At 33.1% G+C, this 21,651-nt stretch overlaps 1 protein-coding gene across 1 annotated transcript; it reads left to right on the plus strand.

Moving 5' to 3' along the window:
* LOC139489136 (uncharacterized) lies at nucleotides 1-21,324 on the plus strand. The gene is made up of 7 exons (XM_071275274.1): nucleotides 1-223; nucleotides 6,827-6,951; nucleotides 7,406-7,577; nucleotides 15,130-15,254; nucleotides 16,168-16,344; nucleotides 17,921-18,022; nucleotides 21,134-21,324. Exons 4-7 carry the CDS (start codon nucleotides 15,167-15,169, stop codon nucleotides 21,268-21,270), a joined length of 504 nt encoding a protein of 167 aa, XP_071131375.1. The 5' UTR covers nucleotides 1-223; nucleotides 6,827-6,951; nucleotides 7,406-7,577; nucleotides 15,130-15,166; the 3' UTR covers nucleotides 21,271-21,324.
* The last annotated feature ends 327 nt before the right edge of the window (nucleotides 21,325-21,651 follow it).

Here is a 21,651-nt window from a genome sequence, read left to right on the forward strand (position 1 = left end):
GATCAACTGAGTCTTGAATTGAGTGCTGGTCAATCAAAATGGAAAGAAGCTTTTGATTCCTGTAACGATCCAACCTACTGGCATCAGCTGTCTAATCACTGTCAGCCTGATTCATGCAATGCTTCTTATTTCACAGATACAATCATAAATAAGCCGAAGTTCGAGAGGCAAGAGTATTGGATCTATGGATACGTACTACAGTCACCTGTCATTGGAAACATAGGTATTGATTTAGTTGTACTTTGTTGGTTGCACCAATACTGCCGTAGCTTCACAAAAGGATAATAAGTCGAATATAAGTACTAGTATACCGGTAAAATAAGGATATGAGTTATGATTCCTAAGTCTTATGAATATCCACGAAGGTGCTAATAACGTCAAAATAAGCATTCGTTTTCTATTCTCAGTTATAGGTTAATATTTTTTTGCCTTATTCTTCATGGTTACTTTCCCACATGGTAGTTAATGAAGGCAACAGTAGAATACCACATAACAATCTTTGAATATTGTTTTATTGGTAGAAGTATTAATTTTGTTGTCAGTCAATTACAACTATAATAAATATTACGCATATGTACTTTCAAGTATTTTTTTTATTATTTAAGTCCTAGATACATGATTATTTTTAAGGAGTTATTAACTTTGAAAACAATGTCAGTAACTGCAAGTACTGTCAGATCTGTATAATGGTCATTTTGTGAAAGATCTTTGTGAGCTGTATGTGTATTTATATTCATTGTATCCAAATCACACAAAAATTATTAAATATAGATAACCATTCGGCCTTCAGCAATGCACAAATCCAGTATCGCATAGTCAGCTGTACAAGAACCAAAAACGACAAAATAATGTAAAACAATACAAACTAGAAAACCAACGGATTAATTTATGTACAAAAAAATGTCTGTCTTATTTGTTTTCCGTAAATCGTTTTCTTATAAATTAGTTAGTTTTCTCATTTGAATTTTCTCATATTGTTCATGTCGGGGCGTATTATAGGCGACCATAAATAATTGATTTTCTCATTGTGGAAGGCCGTACGGTTGCCTTTTATTACTAACACACACTCTATTCCAACTTTCGTTGATAGTTGTCTCACATTGGCAATTATACCACAGTTTTTTGGCTCGAGTATTTTTCCTCAGTAAAAGAAAACAATATTCAGTGCATATGTATTTGAATGTACTAAAACTTTAGATTTTCCCTCGCCTGATCGTCTGATTTAAAGTATTTCTTTACTAAATGCCTTCGTATAAATAAGACAAAACTATGAGATAGGTTTGGTTACTCGCAGTAACTTTGTTTTTTCTTCTTTCAAACCATGTTTGATATATAGCTTGATGATCTTATATAAATTAATTACAATATTTAGATTGAAGTTTCGTGTATGATTGTATTTTTAGGTTATAGTGGTACAAATTAAATCAAAGTTTTAAAGAGCAATATCTTAAATAATTGATTGAGGCATAAAAAGTTATATAGGAATCGAATGCACGTATACAACATGGTATATGAAGAGTAATTCTTTGTTCGGTTGTTTATTAAATGGACACTCACACAAATCAGATAAATGAATCAACGGTGCAGGTGGTTTAAAACGACATTGACTGCGCCTGACGATCTTGTAACGGTCGTCTTAAATAAAACATCTCTATTTCTGGAGAAAGAAATTTACACTTCAAACAATTTTAATTTAGCAATTTATCTATATTATACCATACCCGTGACATCGCGGGTCTGTGACTGAATTAAAAAAGCTACGCCTTATTTTTAGCCTGGACTTTTAGAATTGTATTGTCATTTGATAATTTCACGCTGATTATAAGGTACACCCGTATTACCTGTTTAATGACGAAGTTCAGGTGCTATTAATACCCGTGTTTATAGCATATCCTGAATACACCGTTTGGTCGTGCGCCTGACAGAAGCGGAACGTACAACTTAGATACAACAGAGATAAGGTAATTTTGAGACATATACTATTGGAACCGTTTCAGATTCGACGCGGAACTTGTCACTAATTGGTTATATAGTACACTGTGTATTCATTTATATTCGTTGGTACCAATTTTCGTTGTAAATATTTAAATTCGTTATTTAGGCAAAGTCTGCTTACACTCTTTAAGAAAGTTTTTTATTCGTTGAATATTTAAATTCGTGGTTCCCTTGTACCAACGACAGCCACGAAAATGGGTATTTAACGAATATCAATGAATCAACAATATGTATTAAAAAAAAGAGGACCTGCGAGGGCCTGCGACTCTTTTACTCAAAAAAATCTTATGATTTAAATTTATCGTAAGTTATACTGAAATGTGCACCACTTTTATGTGAAAAGAACCGTTGAAATGGTGTCAATTCTAATCTACACCATTGTTCTATATATGTCATATATATTAAGTTAAATTCGAGGTATATAAATAAATCTATATTCCATTCCGTGCGCTTCAAAAAGAGTCACAAGGTAAACAAATATATCATAACCACATCACTACTTAAGGCCTCTTCTGAATATTTGAAGGTCTCTACTATGTATTGGTTACCCAAGCTACACAAAAAAAACCAGTTAAATATCGTTTCATCTTGACCTCTAATAAGTGTTTTACAGCTAATATTTCGGTGATTTTATTTTTTTTTTATTTATTTTTTTTTTCTTATTTTTATTTCGGTGCTTTTAACTAGTTATTTATCTACTGCCAAAGAACTTACCATAAAATTTTGTAATAAAATATATGAAAAAAATTGAATCGACTATTTGTAGAGTGAAACAAAATGTTTGGATGCTTCAAATAAATAACGTGCTTTCGATTGTCCATTTGATTTTGTTGACAGTTTTGACGTTTCAACTCTTTACACTACACTTCAACATAATCTTATCAAACAAAAGTTTTCCTTTTTTAAAATGGTCGTTTGGTAAATCTGAATGCACTGATGAGTGTGTCGACAAATTAAATAAACTTTTGATTATAATTTGTTAACAGTATCTTACAGTTGATTCAAAAACAGTAAACACATCGACCTTTGTGTTGACAATAATATAGCTAGTCCCAAAACGCCAGTATTTAAAATTAAAAACCATGGATTACAGAGAACTGTAAAACACAAACATGGAAATATTTTTGAATCGGTTTTCTCGAAATAACCCGATGAATTTTTTTCCGGAAATTTAAAGGACACGGAACAATAATGTGAATTCTATAACACTGGAACAATTTCAAATGCATTTTCAAAATTTAGTGTCGGGAAATAAGCATAACGAAAACCAAAACCAAAAAGAGTCCATACAAAATGTGTTCAAAGAATTAGACACTGAGAATGAACTTAGTTTCTGGAATACAAACATTAAACGAGATAAAACTCCTGGATTTTAAAAAACATACTAAATGAATACCTTATTATTGGTAAAGCTGCATTGACACAAGTCATGTGTAAACTATTTAATAACATTTTAAATACTGCAAATTTCCAGCAGATGTGGGTTGAAAGCATTATGGTTCCTGTGTTTAAGAAGGGTAATGTGGATGATCCTAAAATCTATCGTGGTATTTCGTTAGTTTCACACATTTGGAAGCTGTTTATTTCCTTCATTAATATTCGACTGTTGGAATGGTGTGAGAGAAACAACGTACTTACAGAAGCGCAATACGGTTTCCGTCCTGGCCTTGGAACTACAGATGTCATCTTTGCTCTTCATTCAATCATAACAAATAGTTTAAGAAAAGGGAAACGTTTGTATTGTTGCTTTATAAATTATAGTCGAGCTTTCGACAGTGTAACACATTTTAAATTGTGGCTTAAATTAATAAGATATGGTATTACAGGGAAGTTTTAATACTAGTATATTGTAACTAAATTAATGTATATGAATTTGAAATCATGTGTTCAGATGAATGGTAAATTATCTGATATGTTTTTATGCACTGTTGGCCTTATGCATGGGGACCCTTTATCTCCTTTTTTGTATTCTTTATATGTAAATGACATAGAAATGGATTTGATAAACCAAAATTGTAAACCTTATAAGCTAAAAATGATAAATTTATATCGTCTGATGTATGCAGATGGAATGGTTTTATTCAGTGGAAATACACAAGATTTACAGCATATGATTAATAGTGTCAACACTTACTCAAATAAAACAATTTATATATTATTTTTACAAAAACAAAGATTGTATTTTTCAGAAATAGGGATAAGCCTAAACAGGACGAAAAGTGGTTTTTAAATGGTGATACCATTGATATTTGCAATGAGTTTATTTATTTAGGCTTACTTTTTTATACGCCCGTCAAAATTTTGACGAGACGTATTATGGTATACAAATGTCCGGTGTCCGTCCGTCTGTCTGTCCGTCCGTCTGTCCGTCCGTCTGTCCGTTTGTCTGTCTGTCCTGCGTAAACATGTCGCACCGTAACTTGAGAACGACTTATCTAAATTTCATTAAACTTGATATAGTTGTTTTTTATGATGGTCAAATGATTTGTATACTTTTTGGTGAAAATAAGATTTAAACTTTTTGAGTTACGGCACTTTGTAACTAAAACAGGGGTGTTTTTTTTCACATGTCGCACCGTATCTCAAAAACTATTCTTGATTATTGCTTAAAACTTTACACACTTCTTAGTTATATTAATCTTAATATCTGTATACTTTTTGGTGATGATTCAAAATTTCATTTTTGAGTTATTGAGTATTTTGTAAAAAAGGGGGAGGGTTTTTTACATGTCGCACCGTATCTCAAAAACGATTGATGATTATTGCTTAAAACTTTACACACTTCTTCGTTTTATTAATCTAAAGATCTGTATACTTTTTGGTGATGATTCAAAATTTCATTTTTGAGTTATTGAGTATTTTGTAAAAAAGGGGGAGGGGGTTTTTACATGTCGTGTCGTATCTCAAAAACGATTTATGATTATTGCTTAAAACTTTACAAACTTCTTTGTTATATTAATCTAAAGATCTGTATACTTTTTGGTGATGACTCAAAATTTTATTTTTAAGTTATTGAGTATTTTGTAAAAAAGGGGAGGTTTTGTTTTACATGTCGCGCCGTATCTCAAAAACAATTTATGATTATTGCTTGAAACTGTACACACTTCTTTGTTATATTAATGTAAAGATCTGTATACTTTTTGGTTTGATTCAAAATTTTATTTTAGTGATATTTGTAAAAAAAAAACAGGATGGGGGGGTTTCACATGTCCCACCGTGTCTCAAAAGTAATAAATAATAATTGCTTAAAACTTTCTCAGAAACTATTTATGATTATTGCATAAAACTTCTACACAAGACGTCGGGCGTATCATGCGCTCATGGCGCAGCGGTTTATTATTACACGTCTGGTAATTTTGTTAACACACAAAAGAGAATGTCAGAACAAGTAAAAACAGCAGTATATAGTATGTTTAATAAGATACAGGATTACTATTATAACCATGAAACATTATTGACTTTATTTGAAACTTATGTTGCAAGTATTTTGAACTACAAAATGTATGACTGTGACCTTGTGTGTATCATAAGGCACATATTGAAAAGGTTCATATGTATTTGTTGAAAAGTATACTGAAAGTAAAAAAGAGTACTGTTAATAACATGGTACATTTGTATTATGTGAACTGGCTAGAATACCTATGTGAATATAGAAAGAATACAGAATGGTAAAATGTTGGAGAAAATTATTATGTACTGATAATTGCATATTGAAAAATTGTTATGATGAAATGTTTAGTAGCTGTAATAAAAAACCAAATGATAACCAGACCTGGTGCTGTAAAATTATAGACATTTTGGGTACATATGGCTTTAACTTTATTCGGTTAAGTTAAAATGTAGATAATGTAGATTTTTTTCTGAGACAATTAAAATAGAGAATGGTTGATACATTTATATGTGAGGCAAATGATTTCTCTGAAGTCTCAAACAAAGGTCAACTATATACATATATCTTTTGTACACATATTTTACAATTTTACTTAGACAAACAAGTGAACTATATGTATAAACCTTATATTTGTAAATACCGTATTTTTGCATATAATTTGAATATAGAGACAGGACGATAATATTATATTGACAGGACAGATAGATTACATGTATGTATTATTGTATATAAAGTTCCATTGAAGACGAATTTCATTTTTCATTGTAATGTAATAAATATGCTGACATAAGAAAAAAATATATAAAACAATATTATAAGAGAAACCCCTCTACTTATAAATTGATACAATTGTTATCTGTACAGAATATTAAAGTACTGAACGATCTTGGTAAATACTTAAATTTAGCGGATAAACTACGCTGCTAACTTTTAATAATTTTATGAATTTCATACTCTGCGTTATACTTGAAATTGTATTGTATAAGAGTGATTTAATGTTTAAATGTAGTGAACATTTTATTATTATATATCTGTTTATGTAATATGGTGCATGCATAATTAATTTGTCAGAATTTGAATATATATCCTATAAGCTGTAGATATAGGAAGATTTGGTATGAGACAATTGTACTTGTTTTTGGAATAAAGTATTTTATTTGCTGAAACTCATTTCAAGCCTTTATCTCTAATAAGAAACGTATACATGCTAGATACATTTCTGAGGATTGAAGCTGTTTATTCCTCCTTGATGATATTTATGTACGTTTTGGCAACACGGTTTATCGACATATTATAGGTTTTCATATGTCCACGCATTTGGGCCCTTTCATAGTCGTCTTATTTGTGTACTGTTATGAATCAAAGTGTTTGACCAAACTCAGTAAGGACCCGTCTAAAATGCATTTAATTGATATTATGATCATTATTTTTTTCTTATAGGATGCTTCAGTTTGAATACTAGTTTGAATAGTACTTTTTTTAGTGGTATCTTCTCATTTGGAAACAATTCTGCCACTCAATGCTCAAGAACATGTCCGGATACAACACAGTATATGTTTATTGGGGTAAGATATATACTCACGATACAATTGAATCTAAAAGTTTGGAATGAATGTATTTCATTATAATGTAACGTTAAGAAATTTTCCGATCGGTCCAACATTATATTTAATTGCGTGATGCTGCATGTCATGAATTTAATGAATACAAATGTTGGTATAAATTATCCTGTCGCGTTTCGGACGCACGAAATTTGGACGTGTTATTTTCTTTTTTGCTCTAACTGTTTGAAATTCGATCCATAACATGATATAGTCCTACGTTTGATTTTGTCAGGTTTTGTGGTTTCTGTTTTTTTTTATTTACCTTTAAGTTCAGGATATGTTTTTTCATCATTTTTTTTAGATTTTCATATCTATAAAAAACAAAGCAACGTTCGTTTGTTTTTGTTTTTTGAGAGAGTGAACTTTTTCTGAACTGTTATAACTTTATAACTTATATGCAAACGTTTCGATATAGGATACAGAATGTCTTTGTATTACTGAGTTCAAATTTTACCAGCAAGACAGATATAGTGAAGAAAATACAGGTGCTTGCAAGGATACTTGCAATGGAAATAGTAAAGACTTGTGTGGCAGTGCTACATCTTCTGAAGGAAAGAAGCTATACAGCGTTTATGAAATAGTTAGCAGTATGTATAGCATTTACAATACTAGCAGTTACTGACAGATAATGTAAAGCCAAGAACAACTAATACAAAAATCATGCAACTTAGACTTATATATCAATCAGAACATACCCAATATCCAATAGATTTCGTTTAAAAACGTTTTAAATAGTCTCAGTATAATGTGTAATGCCAAAATTCATGAATCGACATATTGTAGAGCCTATTTATATGACAATAGTATTTAGTTTGATTTTAATGAACTGATACCAAAATCAATATTAATACCCAAAAAAAAATATATTCACAGATCTAAATACTGCATTTAATTGGTAACGTTTTAGAATAAGTTTATTCCAAGGATCGACAAGTTTACCCGGATCGCGTCTTAATTTTCGGACTCGGTAAAATACTTATCCGTAAAAAAAAAAAGGATGAAGTATCCCGTTTGAAATATGTTTGCTACAGGTCCAACCAAACATCAAAACTATATCTTTATATCTATGGAAGAATTTAGTAAAGAATTTAAGTAATTTGTGGTAACGAGATCCCTGACCTAATGTCTTACTACTGATACAAATATTACGTTCATCAACATTCACAACATCACAAAAACACAGGCAATGCGAACGAGTTGTGATAAATAAATAGCGTACGTTGTATGGTGTCAAAGGTACATCACCATCCAAGAAAGGAAATTAACAATAGGAAACGAAATATCGTCCCTTTATCTTAAATTTTAGTGTAGACTTCTCCGTGAAAAATTTAGATTTCTAAATCAAGGTAAGGACAGTTATAACCGTTTATATTTGATTTATTTAAAGTAAGTTCCATTGGATACATTTCGACAGTATATCTAGCAATATTTGTTTAACGAAAAAACATATATATATATATATATATATATGTAGGACTCTAAAGTGAGATGGGGATGCTAAAGTACGATGGTCACGCTAAAGTGCGATGGTCTACGCTAAAGTACGATGCCTACATACGCTAAAGTGTGATGTTCCGCGAAAGTATAGACGTAATAAACGTACTATGGATTATGACGTGAACAGTCTTTTATACAAACAAAACATGAGCATGCCGAAAGATAAATGTATATTAACAACTTTAAGCAAATGTCCATGACTTATTCAATTTAAACTTGATAACCGTGTTTTGTCGGCTGAAGCAAATGTGGGTTTTTTTCTGTGCTAGAAGGACTTTTGTCCTGCAGTCGACCATCTTACTATACAGATACAAAAGTATCCTTTAACCTGTTTCTATTTGAAGCTAACGGATATTTTGAAATCATTGTTTATGTTGCAGTTTACTTTGCCGTCCCTGTTCAAATATTGTCGATTTTAATGAAAAGTAAAGTCGGTAAAATAAAGGTTCGTCATGTTTCCATGCGTAAATCATAAATTGTCTGCTAAAAAATTAGAACGAATTTTGTATTTGTAATTTTCAACGACGACTTTGAGAGGAGATGTTCACATTAGTGATAGACTGTGTGAACGGCAAGCTACACCAATTATCCAAATATGTGATACCGGCCTGAATTAAAAAAACATATACAGGATATATAGATTTTTAATTAAAGAATCAAGTTTAAGGCAAAGCATAACAAACAAGCAATTTATGTGGAATTAACGGCCACAGTTCACTTTGAATGACGAGGTCTGACAAGATAACAGAATGCCGACATGATTGATTTAACTGACAAATCTGTGCACCATTGGTAGCAATGGATGCTCAAGTTCCTCCAGGTTAAATCCTAAAGAGAACGAGGGCCATGATCCCCAAATATGTCGGGTCTTATTCGCATCACCCCCTGGTTTCAGGGGAGTAAAGATTAACAATTTAACAATTTCTAGATCATAAAACAGTTAAGCTCGAACTGGTACCAATTCAGAACCGGCCACTCAGGGTAGACATGAGATGGTCTCAACAGAACTTCCTGCGGTAACGCAGGAAAGTAAAAAACTAATATGATCCGACGTACAATACAGGAACGGATCATGACCCCTTAATCTTGCCACTTGAGTGAGTCTATACACACTCATTAAATACCCCCCCCCCCCTTTTTTTTTTCTTTTTCTTAATCCCTTGAAAACCATGAGAAATTCTATTCCAAATTATACTTCCGGGAAACGCCGAATTTTTTTAGATGATAGGAAAGTTTCAATACCCCCTTGTATGTTGTTCAAGTATATATCATAACCAATATCGGATAAGTGAGTTCCGTCATATCTATACAAGTTCATCTCTCGAGCTCGGATATTAGGATGCTGAATAACACAGTGCCCATCATTCAAGGCATAATTGTTAATAGCCGAGTTTACTCGTTTTCGAGATCTTTCGATAGCTTTTCCATCTGTAGCACCGTGCCAATACCTTCGCATTAGCATTTCGCTCCATACGATGCGAGTGTTAGGTACAAGTAAATGCAGACGCAGAATATCCCTTTCAATATTTTGGATGAGTTCCAAAGTTTTAACTTTTACCAGATCATTGGAACCAAGCTGAATGATTATCATGGCGGGAGTAGAAATTTGTCAACTGCATGGGATACCTTGGCATTAAAATCATTCCACAACATACCCCTTTTTCCAAACCAGCGTATGTACACCCCTCTGCTTTGAAGACCAATGTTTGGGCCCCCGTATCTCGTTTTTGCATTTGTCTGTGCCCAATATACAATTGAAGATCCGACGAACCAAATAGCTTTTGAACCTAAAAGGAGGTAATATGTATTATAATATTAAAAACACTTCGTTTGAGCTGTAATGAAAGTTAAATTTAAGATTCAGATACGAATATAGCGTAAATATGCAACGAAAGACCATCGGCCGCACTGCTTGATAATATCGTCTTTAACACCATTTTTTGCCATATCAGTAGCTCGTCCTATCCGAAAAGAATGAGAACGAATGTGGAACGGTAGTTCACAGAAACCCAAACATTTTTGAAGCAGGGAACAAAATTGATATTTTGTTAAGGCCAAACCATTAAAATGTGTATATAATTTATTTGATCCATGTACGCCGGAGTAGCGAACCTGCAAGTAAGATTGTAATAGCGTAATTGGACAGATATTCGAATACGATGGCTTTGTATGATCAGGGTTATGGAAGTATGCTTTTGATCGGTTTTTGAGCTGCATATTTTTACATGTAATTCGGTTTGACCCTTACTCTTTTCAAAAGTGATATCTTCACATTTCAATGCATGTCCACTTTCGTCAGTACGACTGTTTATAGCCAACTCACTTACCCGTAGCATGGCGAAATACGCAAGAGAAAAAGCAGAAGAAAACAATATAGTTTCATATTGAGAATTGCAAACGCTAAGTAGACTGTGAATTAAACGTTTTAACAAGTCGAACGATATCGGCGTTCGAACATCTGGTTTTTGCGGATTTTTTCTACGCAATCCTTCAATCATTTTGCAGATGATGAATGATTTCGTGTTATCTGTTACATTGTTAATCTTGTGTGTGTTGGCCAATCCGGAGATGTAGGTAGAAACAGTAGACGCAGAGAAACCTTTGTACGACAGGTATGTTATGAATTGAGCTATTTCGTCGATAGGTACCGGCCAAATATCGCGATTGTTATAAATAATGCGAAACTTTTTTAAACATTCTACTGCTGTTTTATAAGTTTTCCAGGAGTTCGGAGCCATTGAACATTTAAGTAATAGGTCTGCCTCGTCTTTTAAACATTCCAGAGATGGGCCGGAATCCAGTATGGGTTTGCATCTGCTGTGGGGCATAGTTTCCGGAACTTCTGAAAATCACAACGAGAGAGGGAGTCAGCAAGAGAATTCAAATGACCTGGGATATGTTCGGCTTTAATCAATATGTTGCATTCTAAGCAGGCCAGTACAAGTTTTCTGATTAGGGACATAACACTTGTCGACTTTGAAGACTTTTTATTGATTATAGAAACTACTCTCTGGTTATCTATGTGAAATAAAATTTTCTTGTTTTTTAACATGCCTCCACAAATGTCCAAAGCAACGACTACAGAGAACAGTTCTAGAAAGGTAATATCGGTTAAAATTCCAGAAATTATCCAATTGTGGGGCCAACTCGCCTGGGCCCATTTCCCTTCAAAATAAATACCAAAGCCTTTTTCGACCCCACCTGCACTGTCAGTGAACAATTCGAGATCTGAGTTAGATGACCAGAATTTATCCAGAATTACGGTAGTACCGTTGTAGTTTGATAGAAATAGTAACCAAATATTAAGGTCTTCTTTCATAGCCTTAGTTATTCTGGTTCTGTGATGGGGCCTACGCAAATTGCAAGTGGTGTCAATCAAACGACGACAAAAGGCTCGACCCGGGACAATTACTTGACATGCAAAATTTAGTATACCAATCAAAGATTGTAAATCCCGAAGCTTGATTTTGGATCTACCTAAACAGTAAGAAATTCTGGCTTTTAACTCAATAAGTTTGTCTTCGGGGAGACGCATTACCATGTTGATGGTGTCAAATTCTATACCAAGGAATATCAACACTTCCGTTGGGTCGACCGTTTTCTCCTCTGCTAACGGAACCCCCCAAAGTTTACAAGAATCCTGAAAACACTTTAGAGTGTCGTGGCATTGAGAAGTTTGTGCCTCGCCTCCAAACAGAAAATCGTCCAAATAATGTAAAATATTGTCGTTTTTTTACTGTTGCTGTACAACCCAATGCAAGGCGGTGGAAAGGGATTCAAATAGCGCCGAGTTAATACTGGCCCCATTGGGAGGCATTTATCAAAGAAATATTGATTCTCAAATTTGAACCCCATCAGATCAAAATCACCCGGAGAGAGTCTTAGCAAATGAAAAGCCGATTTTACGTTGCACTTGGTCAAGAGCGTGTTCTTTTTCAATATGTGAATCATATTGACAGCGTCGTCTATGCTTGAGTATTTTACAGTACTGCTTGTCAATAAAGTCATTAACGGAGTGATTTATAGGAAAGGACAAATTATGAATTAACCTGAATTCTGAACTAGATTTTTTAGGGATAACCGAGATGGGAGAAACCCGAAAGGTGGGGAACGGAGGTTCTGAAAAAGAACCAGCTACCTTACCCAGGTTAATTTCTTTAAAGATTTTGTCCCTGGCTATGGTGGCTTTCTCCCCATTCATTTCTTTGGAATCTATATCCATAGGAAGTCTCGGACCGGAGTATTTTAGTTTAAACCCAGCTTCGAGACCTTGTATCAGGTCTCGCGCAACCTCTTGATGTGGGTAATTTTTGCGAGCTTTCTTTACTTCATCGACGTTTATTGGCGAATTACCTAGAGAATACAAATGCGTGTAACCTGCAAATTAAAAACAAAAACAAACACAAATTAATTAATTAACATGATAAAATATAGTAAATACATTTTTACTAGTACAAGGAGAGATAACTCGACCATTTCTATGAAACAAGTTCAATTGTACTGACAGATATCTAAATATAATTTCTAGGAAAAATGATGTTTACAAAACAAGGTAAACAAAAACAAAGCGGAATTAATTTCTGCATTCTAAATAGGGATGACTACCATTAAATTTCGAGCATTTGTGAGTAAATTTGCAATTTTTGCCAAATGTACAAGTACCCTTGTTATTGAATAATCTGCATGTAAACACGCGTCGTTGTCCTACATTTTGACTCGACGCCCCACTTGTCGATGAATTCCCACTATGCGATTGATGGTTATTGCCATTTGAAATTCCTGTGTTAAAAGAAGGACCAACGTTCGGAGTAGATACACATAGTTACCACAGCTCCATATCGACAACTCTTTACGTAACCTAAATTGCTCATCGTAATGAACCCAGCCTCCAGAGTATCCCCTTGAGGCTGCCATTCTGACTGTTTGCATGTATTTGAAAAACTCCAGACCTTTGTTGGGCCATTTTTCAAGCTTGATACTTCCATAAATCATGAATGCGGAAGTCCAGACATAAATACTTTTTATGGAACTTTTCTTTTGGTTAACTATGGATAAAACACCCCCTTTAACTACAAGTTCACCCTCTAAATTTTGCTCGTTTACAAGGTCCCGGGTGGATTTTAGAAGAACGTTCAGGTCAATAAATTCACCGTTCTATATTTTTTCTTTAATTTTGACCGGAATATGGGATGAAATGGGATCGAAAACACTTGAAATGCATGAAGGGGATTGGTCCACTTGTAAACGAGTAAAGACCCAGAACCCGACCCGTGAGGAACATTTGAGACAGTTAACATACTAAGGTTGTTGTTTGCTGGACTCATCACCCCGCTGGGGCAAGGTTGTGGAGTCAGTGGTAACAAATCTCCCCTTGGTCTGTCCGGTGCGTCTCCCTCGTTGCCATTTGGACTTTCTGTATCCATCTCATCTTGAATCCTGAAAGGCACGAATGGGGGTTCCTGATGTGTGTCTGATACAATGTTAATAGCTGGACACCTAGCAATTGCCAAATTATAATCTGTCGCTGCTCTAGACACTTGAACGGTTCTTGTCGTGTTCTGTGATTTTGAAAGTGCTCCTCGTGTTGACGGCACTTTGCCTTTTCTAGATTTCTTTGCTGGACCTGCAGGCTGCTGTGAAACCTTTTTGGGAACATTACGAGGCCTTTTTGGTGGTTTAATATCTGATTAGAAATCTATAAGTTGCGGATGTCGAAGATTTTTTGACGATTGTCTTTTGAAACTTTTACTTATCCAGAGCGGCTAGTTCAACTGTGAGGCTGAAGTCACGTGATGTTTATAAGCCGGAAGTGAGATGCGGATCCGAATGATAAAATATGTCATTTAAGGAAAATAAATATATTAATCAAATCCTTTCATTAAATTGGTTTATCTTATAAGTGATAAACCTTATTGTCACACCTAAATTACCATTTTAGCAATTATTACGTGGTCGTTCTTCTTAATTTAGAACAATGATCACTGAAGCCTACCGTTAATTATAAAGCCTATCAAATATGTCATAAAACCTTGTACAAGAAGACTATTTTTTTAAATCCGCGGTGTTCTTTAATACTTTAAGCCCTTATTATTACCCTTTTAGTCCATCGCACTTTAACGTGACAAACCATCGTACTTTAGCGAACAAACAGCCATCGCACTTTAGCGTGATACACCATCGTACTTTAGCGTAGACCATCGCACCTTAGCGTGACCATCGCACTTAAGAGTACCATCGCATTTTAGAGTCCTACATATATATATGCATTCACTGGGTTTTTTTCAAATGACTACCGCTTAATGCATCTATAAGCAATTCTTGGTATTATTATTATAAAAAATGGTCAAATTTAAATTTAGAAAACAATTTGCGAAATGTTTATCCTTCGTGTATATGTTTAAAAGGGTGATTTTGTTTAACAAACTTAATTAATCATTATATACACATCTTTTAATACATGAATAACTGTTATACTATTGGAATCTTTGAATTAAGTTTGTTACTCATACTTAACATAATATCGTAGTAACTTCATTTAATTCCTTTAAAGTCGCGCTCATGTTGTTTATCATTTAAGTAATGATTTCTTAAACATCAGTGTTTAATGTCACATTTTATATTATATTGATTTATTATTTGTAGGACGCACTTTTTTGGTAGGCTTGGAGACACTTGTGCAATGACGTATTCCAACGGGAATTATAGATTTAATTACACAACTTGTACTGACGAACAAAATTATATCTGCCAAAGATATAATAAATCTGGTAGGTTGAAGCAATTTTCTGTATTATAAAAAGCCTGTGTTGTGTTTATCTATTTCAGTAGTATTCATAACTATTTGTTTGTCCATAAATGACAAATTTAAATTCCATAAACAGTTACAGGTGCATATGTGCTTCACCTTAGCAATAAATATCATTAAACTTTTTAAAAAGATTGGAAAATTATTCGGAGCTTTGGAAAAGGAAACAATATGCAATGATTTGGTGTGTAATTCTTAAATAAAAGAGCGCATTCCAGAACCATACAACTCTTCATAAAAGAGACACTCAAATGCAAAAATCAGTGGTCATTAGAAGATCAAAAACCGTTTGATTATCAACCGGAACATATATATATTTTCATAATAGAAAAGACTTATTGTATGCCATAACGACGTATAATGTATCGTCCCAAATACTATATAACACATTTTCTATTTGCACAATAAAAATGTAAAATACATGTACATGTATTTGTGACAGTTCCGGCAAAGATAAGTTCTTAACGCAATGTTACTTTTAAATTTCACCAAAGAAATCATCATTTCTAGTTACAGAAGATTTTGATTTGAAACTAGAAAAAAAGTCCCAAAAAATAAAAGTTCAATAAATTACTTTAAAAAGATGACGGATTTTTCAAGTTTTACTAAAAAAGAATCGCAAGTCACTTAAAAATAATCTAATTGTTCTTTCTTTTAATATAACACTAACATTTTGTCAAACAACGAGTGTAATAAGCTGTTAACTACATTTTGTAACTGTAGAAGATCAAATATAACATAGATGTAAGAGCTAGAATTATTGGAACCTCTTTGAACATATATGCTACAGAGATGAAAGTCATTGCACGAGCTGAATTCATTTGATATTGTGTATAAAAATGTATGTTTTTCATTATACATTCTTAATTATTTAGAAAGAAATTATCCGGAAATTTGTCATAATGAAACTGTATCATGGTACGCCGCTCATGAAAGTTGTCAGGAACAGGGTTTGCAGCTTCGGTTATTCACTAGCTATTTACCTACGTGTTTACAAGGACAGAATTTCTGGAGTGGGGATCATATCGGAGAACAAATTGTGTGGGAAAATGGTATAAACTGTTTTAGCCTTTATTTATATAGAAAAACTAAGGAATGAGGTCATCCTTATAATGTCCCATTCACAATGTATCATAAGATATATTTAACTTATGTTGGCATCAGTAGTAGACAAAATACTAAATAGTTTTGTCTGTAACTACTCGGGTTTTAAGGAACTAGACCTGTTAATTTGGTTTTTAAAGTATTATTTAATGTTTCACGCTTTTAACATGATATATTCTTTTTTTTTTTGTAGATTTCCTGTCATTAATTATCATTCCTTCTATTTCCTTATTTTTTTATATTTTATTATATAGCGAGATGTTCCTCTTAATAATCTATCTTTTCTTGTTAAAGATTCTTGTAAATTGAGTTTGTGTCTTTAGGCTGCAATTCGGTTAGACACAATACTATTTTTAACCTTTTTGGTGTTCATTAATGTCATTTTATGAAATGAGGAATACATATTGTTTAAATTATCGATGGTTTGTTGTTTTTTCAATAATTTTTGTCAGATATTTGTTCTAAGGGGGTTCATAGTCTGCTCAACATTATCATTCATATGTTTCACACGTCGATTTTGCGTCGAGACATCAAGTTTTACCCTTATTCGTACGTCCGTATGTCCCTCCCGAAATTGGTTCCTGTTTTCTAACTTTTGTTAGTTCAACCAAATATTATAAAACCTATATTCAATGTTTATAACCAAGAAACAGAGATCAAGTTTGAAACTAGGTGGAGTCTCTTTTATCGTTCTAGAATTATGCCGCTTTATAAACATGAAAAAGTGCTTTATTTTCCGTTTCCGTTGTCTAACTTTTAAATTAGTTTGCCTCATCAAAATGTTACAAAACATAATGTTTATTTCAATAAAACACAGATCAGGTTTGCAATTGGTGGTGTGACTCTTACCATAAGTTTGAAATTGCTTTAATTATCTATGTTAGGTTTCTGTTGCCTTTATTTTCAAAGTAAGGTTTCCGTTGCCCTTATTTGTCGTTCTTGAGTCAATATTGAGTAAATAATAAATGAAATTGTGATAACGGACAAAAATATATAGAATAGCAAAGCTGAATATTTATATGAGTGACATATATATAAGGAATTAAGGATTTACTATTAAATTATTGGAAATAGTATTTAGACAATCTTGATATTGGAAAATTTGTACATATATAGGGTTGCTATATTTGATATCCTACACTTTACAACAATGTAGCAAGGAATGTGCATAAATTTTACGTATACTTTTATGTAATATATTTTAGTTTTTGCAAAATTTTCAAGTTTGCTACAACCAAATTTTATGATTTTTTTTTAAACAATGCTTATTACTGTTGCATATCAATTAAACGGGAAGTCCCTAATAACTTTCAGTATATTTTTTTACATCCAATACTTACCGTTGTATCTATCGATTGATTTTAATATTGAAACATTAATTTGTCATTTTTTTTTTCTAATAAGAAGTTATCGGACAAACTTAGTTATAAAACAATGACATTATTCAAGGACCATAACATTCTAATGTCAACAAATATCAATTAATAATTCTAATAATAATCTGTACGATGCATATCATTTTAGATGACTTACCGATAGATGCTTTATGTCTGAAGTTAGTAATAACTGTATCCGGCTCCAGTTTTGAAACTGAAAAGTGCAGTAGTACATTGGATTCATTATGTTGTAAGTACTTCTGTCACTTTTGTTTTCGGTCGTTTGATAAACTTTATTGACCGATATGTTAATTACAATGGTTGCAACATGTAAGCAGCTATTTGAATATCTTGTGTGTCAAGTTGAAAAAGTAAAATAACAAATAAACCGACCTCCAAGGGAAATTCAAAACGAAAAGTCCCTTATCAAATGGCAAAATCTAAAGGCCAAACACATCAAACAAATCAATTTCCGGATACGTGTAAAGTTCGAAACGAAATAGAAACGGAACGGAACAAAAAAACATAAACGAAACGTAACTGAACTGAACTGAACTAATTTGCGAAAAACGAAACGAAATACAGCAAATCGAATGAAATGAAACGAAATGATTATCTATCTTATAATACCTTAAATCTCTGCAAAATACATTCGGCAGTTCGTGTGTTGCACAGCATGTAGGCATCATTTATTTTCAAGGGGTCGTACATTCCAGTGCCTATTGCATAAGTGTTAAAAGTTTTCACACGTTTTGAATGGTATATTTGTATATTTGTCACATAATATACCTGAGATAAATAATATAAATGGGACTTTATTTCAGAACTTTGATATTGAGGACACTTACATGGAGCTCAATCTAGATGGAACGGGTACCCAATTATTTGCCCCATTGGAACGCATTGAAAATCATAGTAAATACATAGGGTCCTGTTCAATAAATAATTTTGATAGCCACCTTGGGACTTCTGGTTCATGTTAGGCATTCATTTTGAAGTGTCTAAGCACAATCTCAGTGCCTCATGACCGGCATTCCGTTGCAAAAAATTGTTTTTATTGACAACAGGGTCAGTCTGTCTACTTCCGGGGAAGAATAAAGGCTAGAATTTGGGCAATTTACTCTATGTACTGACGCCAGTTTACATTTAAATCAATCAAAATTTTTACAGTAATTCAAACTAGAAAGCCTACCCTTTCAAATAAATCTACATTCAGTTACAGAACTAGTCAAATAATAACACTACACAATTTATAACAAAAGTTATATATTTTTTTTAAGAACTACATTCGTGGGTACCGGACTGGTTGCCCTAACTGGGATCCTATTCCAGATTTTGGGTTATATGACAAAATGATGATATATACAAGTGTGGCGCTAAATGAATCTCCTTTTTATATTTAGGTTTGCATGGCATACACTGAATTTCATTGAGATCAAATATCAATGGGTCAGTTATTTTCATCCCCCGAGTTATAACAGATGTTGTTTAGATGCTTTCTTAACGTTTCATTCAAATTAAGATAACAAATATTTAACTTGGAAGTAGAGTTGCCTCCTTGGCTCTCATATCACATCTTCCTATTTACACTGTATTATATGTGATTATTGAGAAAACTATGATTGGGTATTGATTTTATCATAGTGGAAACATTAATTGTCGTGAATTTTTCTCAATGTTTCTATTGATACATTTTTCCCTATCTGCACTACTGTACCCCAAATCATATGCTTAAATTGGCCTGCTCTCCCTGATTGAGAAATAACTTTCATTCATTGAGAGTTGCTAGAAAGATTTTGAGGCAAACTATTTCAATCCTCATATTTAGAAGGTTTTATTAGGCGATTTACCTGATAATATCGTGCCATTTTCAATCCCCCCTCCTATTTGCCCTTCCACCCAAGAATTTACCTTCAAATACTGTTGCACCCAAATAAAACACAGAATAAAAATAAATAATAGAACTTGACCTTATAAAAAAAATATGAATTCAGGCAACTCTTTAAAATTGGTAATTTGTGTTTTTGATGCAAAGGACCACCCCCTTTCTCAATCCCTCCATCCCGCCGGGATGGACACTACATTAACATAAGGTGTCATGAATTGTGAGCTGCTGTGTGCTAGTCGTTATTTTTAGGTATTATATATACTATGCATGATAAGTTCCTTTGATGCTTTAAAATGAGTTTCTTCAAATTCATTTGAACTATAAAGTTCCAAGGACTTTTAAGGATTCTCGAAAAAAAAAATCTGCTGACATATGACAAAATGGCTACCGAATTCTGTTTTCATGACTACTGCAGACTCGAAAGACCAATGCCAACCCGAAATTTCTTAAAACTCACATAAATGCCCAGAACAAACTGTAGTAAATCCCCAACCCTCCCAGTTCAACCGAGAAGACAGCCATCACTTTTAACCAACCTATGTTTACGTATCCATACCTAGACCTGACAGCAAATTAGAGAGTAGTTCTAAAAACAATCTGTTATTACTTTAATACTTGCGTTCGATCGTCTTAACGTCAGTCCGGAAGCAAACATTTCATGCTCATGACAACAAATAAACCAACGTTACATACCAGCATTACGATGTGTAATATCCATTACATGTAGATATTAGCCGAATGTAAACCTGCCCACACAGTAACAGTCTATAGAAAAACATTTTTACCTTTAAATCATATACAGATAATCCCAGTTTTTTACCAATATATTTCAGTTCACAGTCTTTCCCTATGTTGGTGTATATTAGACGATCGGGGACATTTAAGTTGAAATTGTAGAGAAAATATTTAATTCGTTGTAGTTTGCTTTGTTTTGTTTGGTTTTGTTCCGTTTTTATTTCATTTGGCACTTTACAGGGACACTCAATATCAGCGTTCGTTCTTAACCTTAGATATGAAATGATCTATGTTTTAATTATAAAAATAATGGAATTTATTCATTTAGAAGCTATATCATAATGTCGGGGATATCTATTTGATGACTGTAGAATTACCATTCGTTCAACCTCTTATTAAATTGATAAACCTTCAACACAAAGAAAGCATGTGTGCAGATTTGTGTAATTGAACCATAAAGCTTGTTTTTTATTATTAGTACTACCTAACGAATAAGGTTATTTACCCCAAGGGTGACTCGGGAATAGAAATATTGTCACATTTGGTCTTCTACAGACCGGCAGTAAAACTTACCAAAGAAGGACGTGTTCGGTCAAAATGGGAACGTGTAAAACAATGTCTCGCATAAGAAAGTTATATGCTCTTTGTACATTAGGAACCCTTTGCAACAATTATTAATGGAGTTCGTAGGTGACAACTGGCGAGGCATGTGTTATATACGTCAAATATATCTTGCAGATAAGCAACAACACATGTCTAGCGATAGGAATGATGAGGCTTACACATCAAAATCAACTCAGTCTTACAGTTCAACAGGTTTGTGTATAGTAAGCAGTAATCGGCAATTGATAGCAATATTGAACATTTGTAAATAGCAAAAAGAATATAAAAAATGAGTTTACCAATTCGAACGTGAAATTGAACTTAAAACATACACGCCTTACCAAAATAAGCACCAACTGAATTATAACTTTTTGTCAAAATAATAAAAACCCTAAGGTAAAAATTTCATATAAATTACCACTTATTCTTGGTCGGTATAGACTTTTTTAACAGAAGTTACACCTTGCAAACTGATAGATATCTTAACGTTCAGAAACCGTTCTAACAACTATTTAGATTGCCCAAGAACTGTGCATCGCCTGTTGCAATAGAAATCCGTTATACATGTTATACTACCAAACAAAAAAACTAAAAAATGTGGTAGGATTTCAAACAAGAAAAATCTGCACCATACCAAATGGCGTTTGTTTTCG

This window comes from Mytilus edulis, chromosome 9 (assembly GCF_963676685.1).
Source record: "Mytilus edulis chromosome 9, xbMytEdul2.2, whole genome shotgun sequence".
NCBI lineage: Eukaryota > Metazoa > Mollusca > Bivalvia > Mytilida > Mytilidae > Mytilus > Mytilus edulis.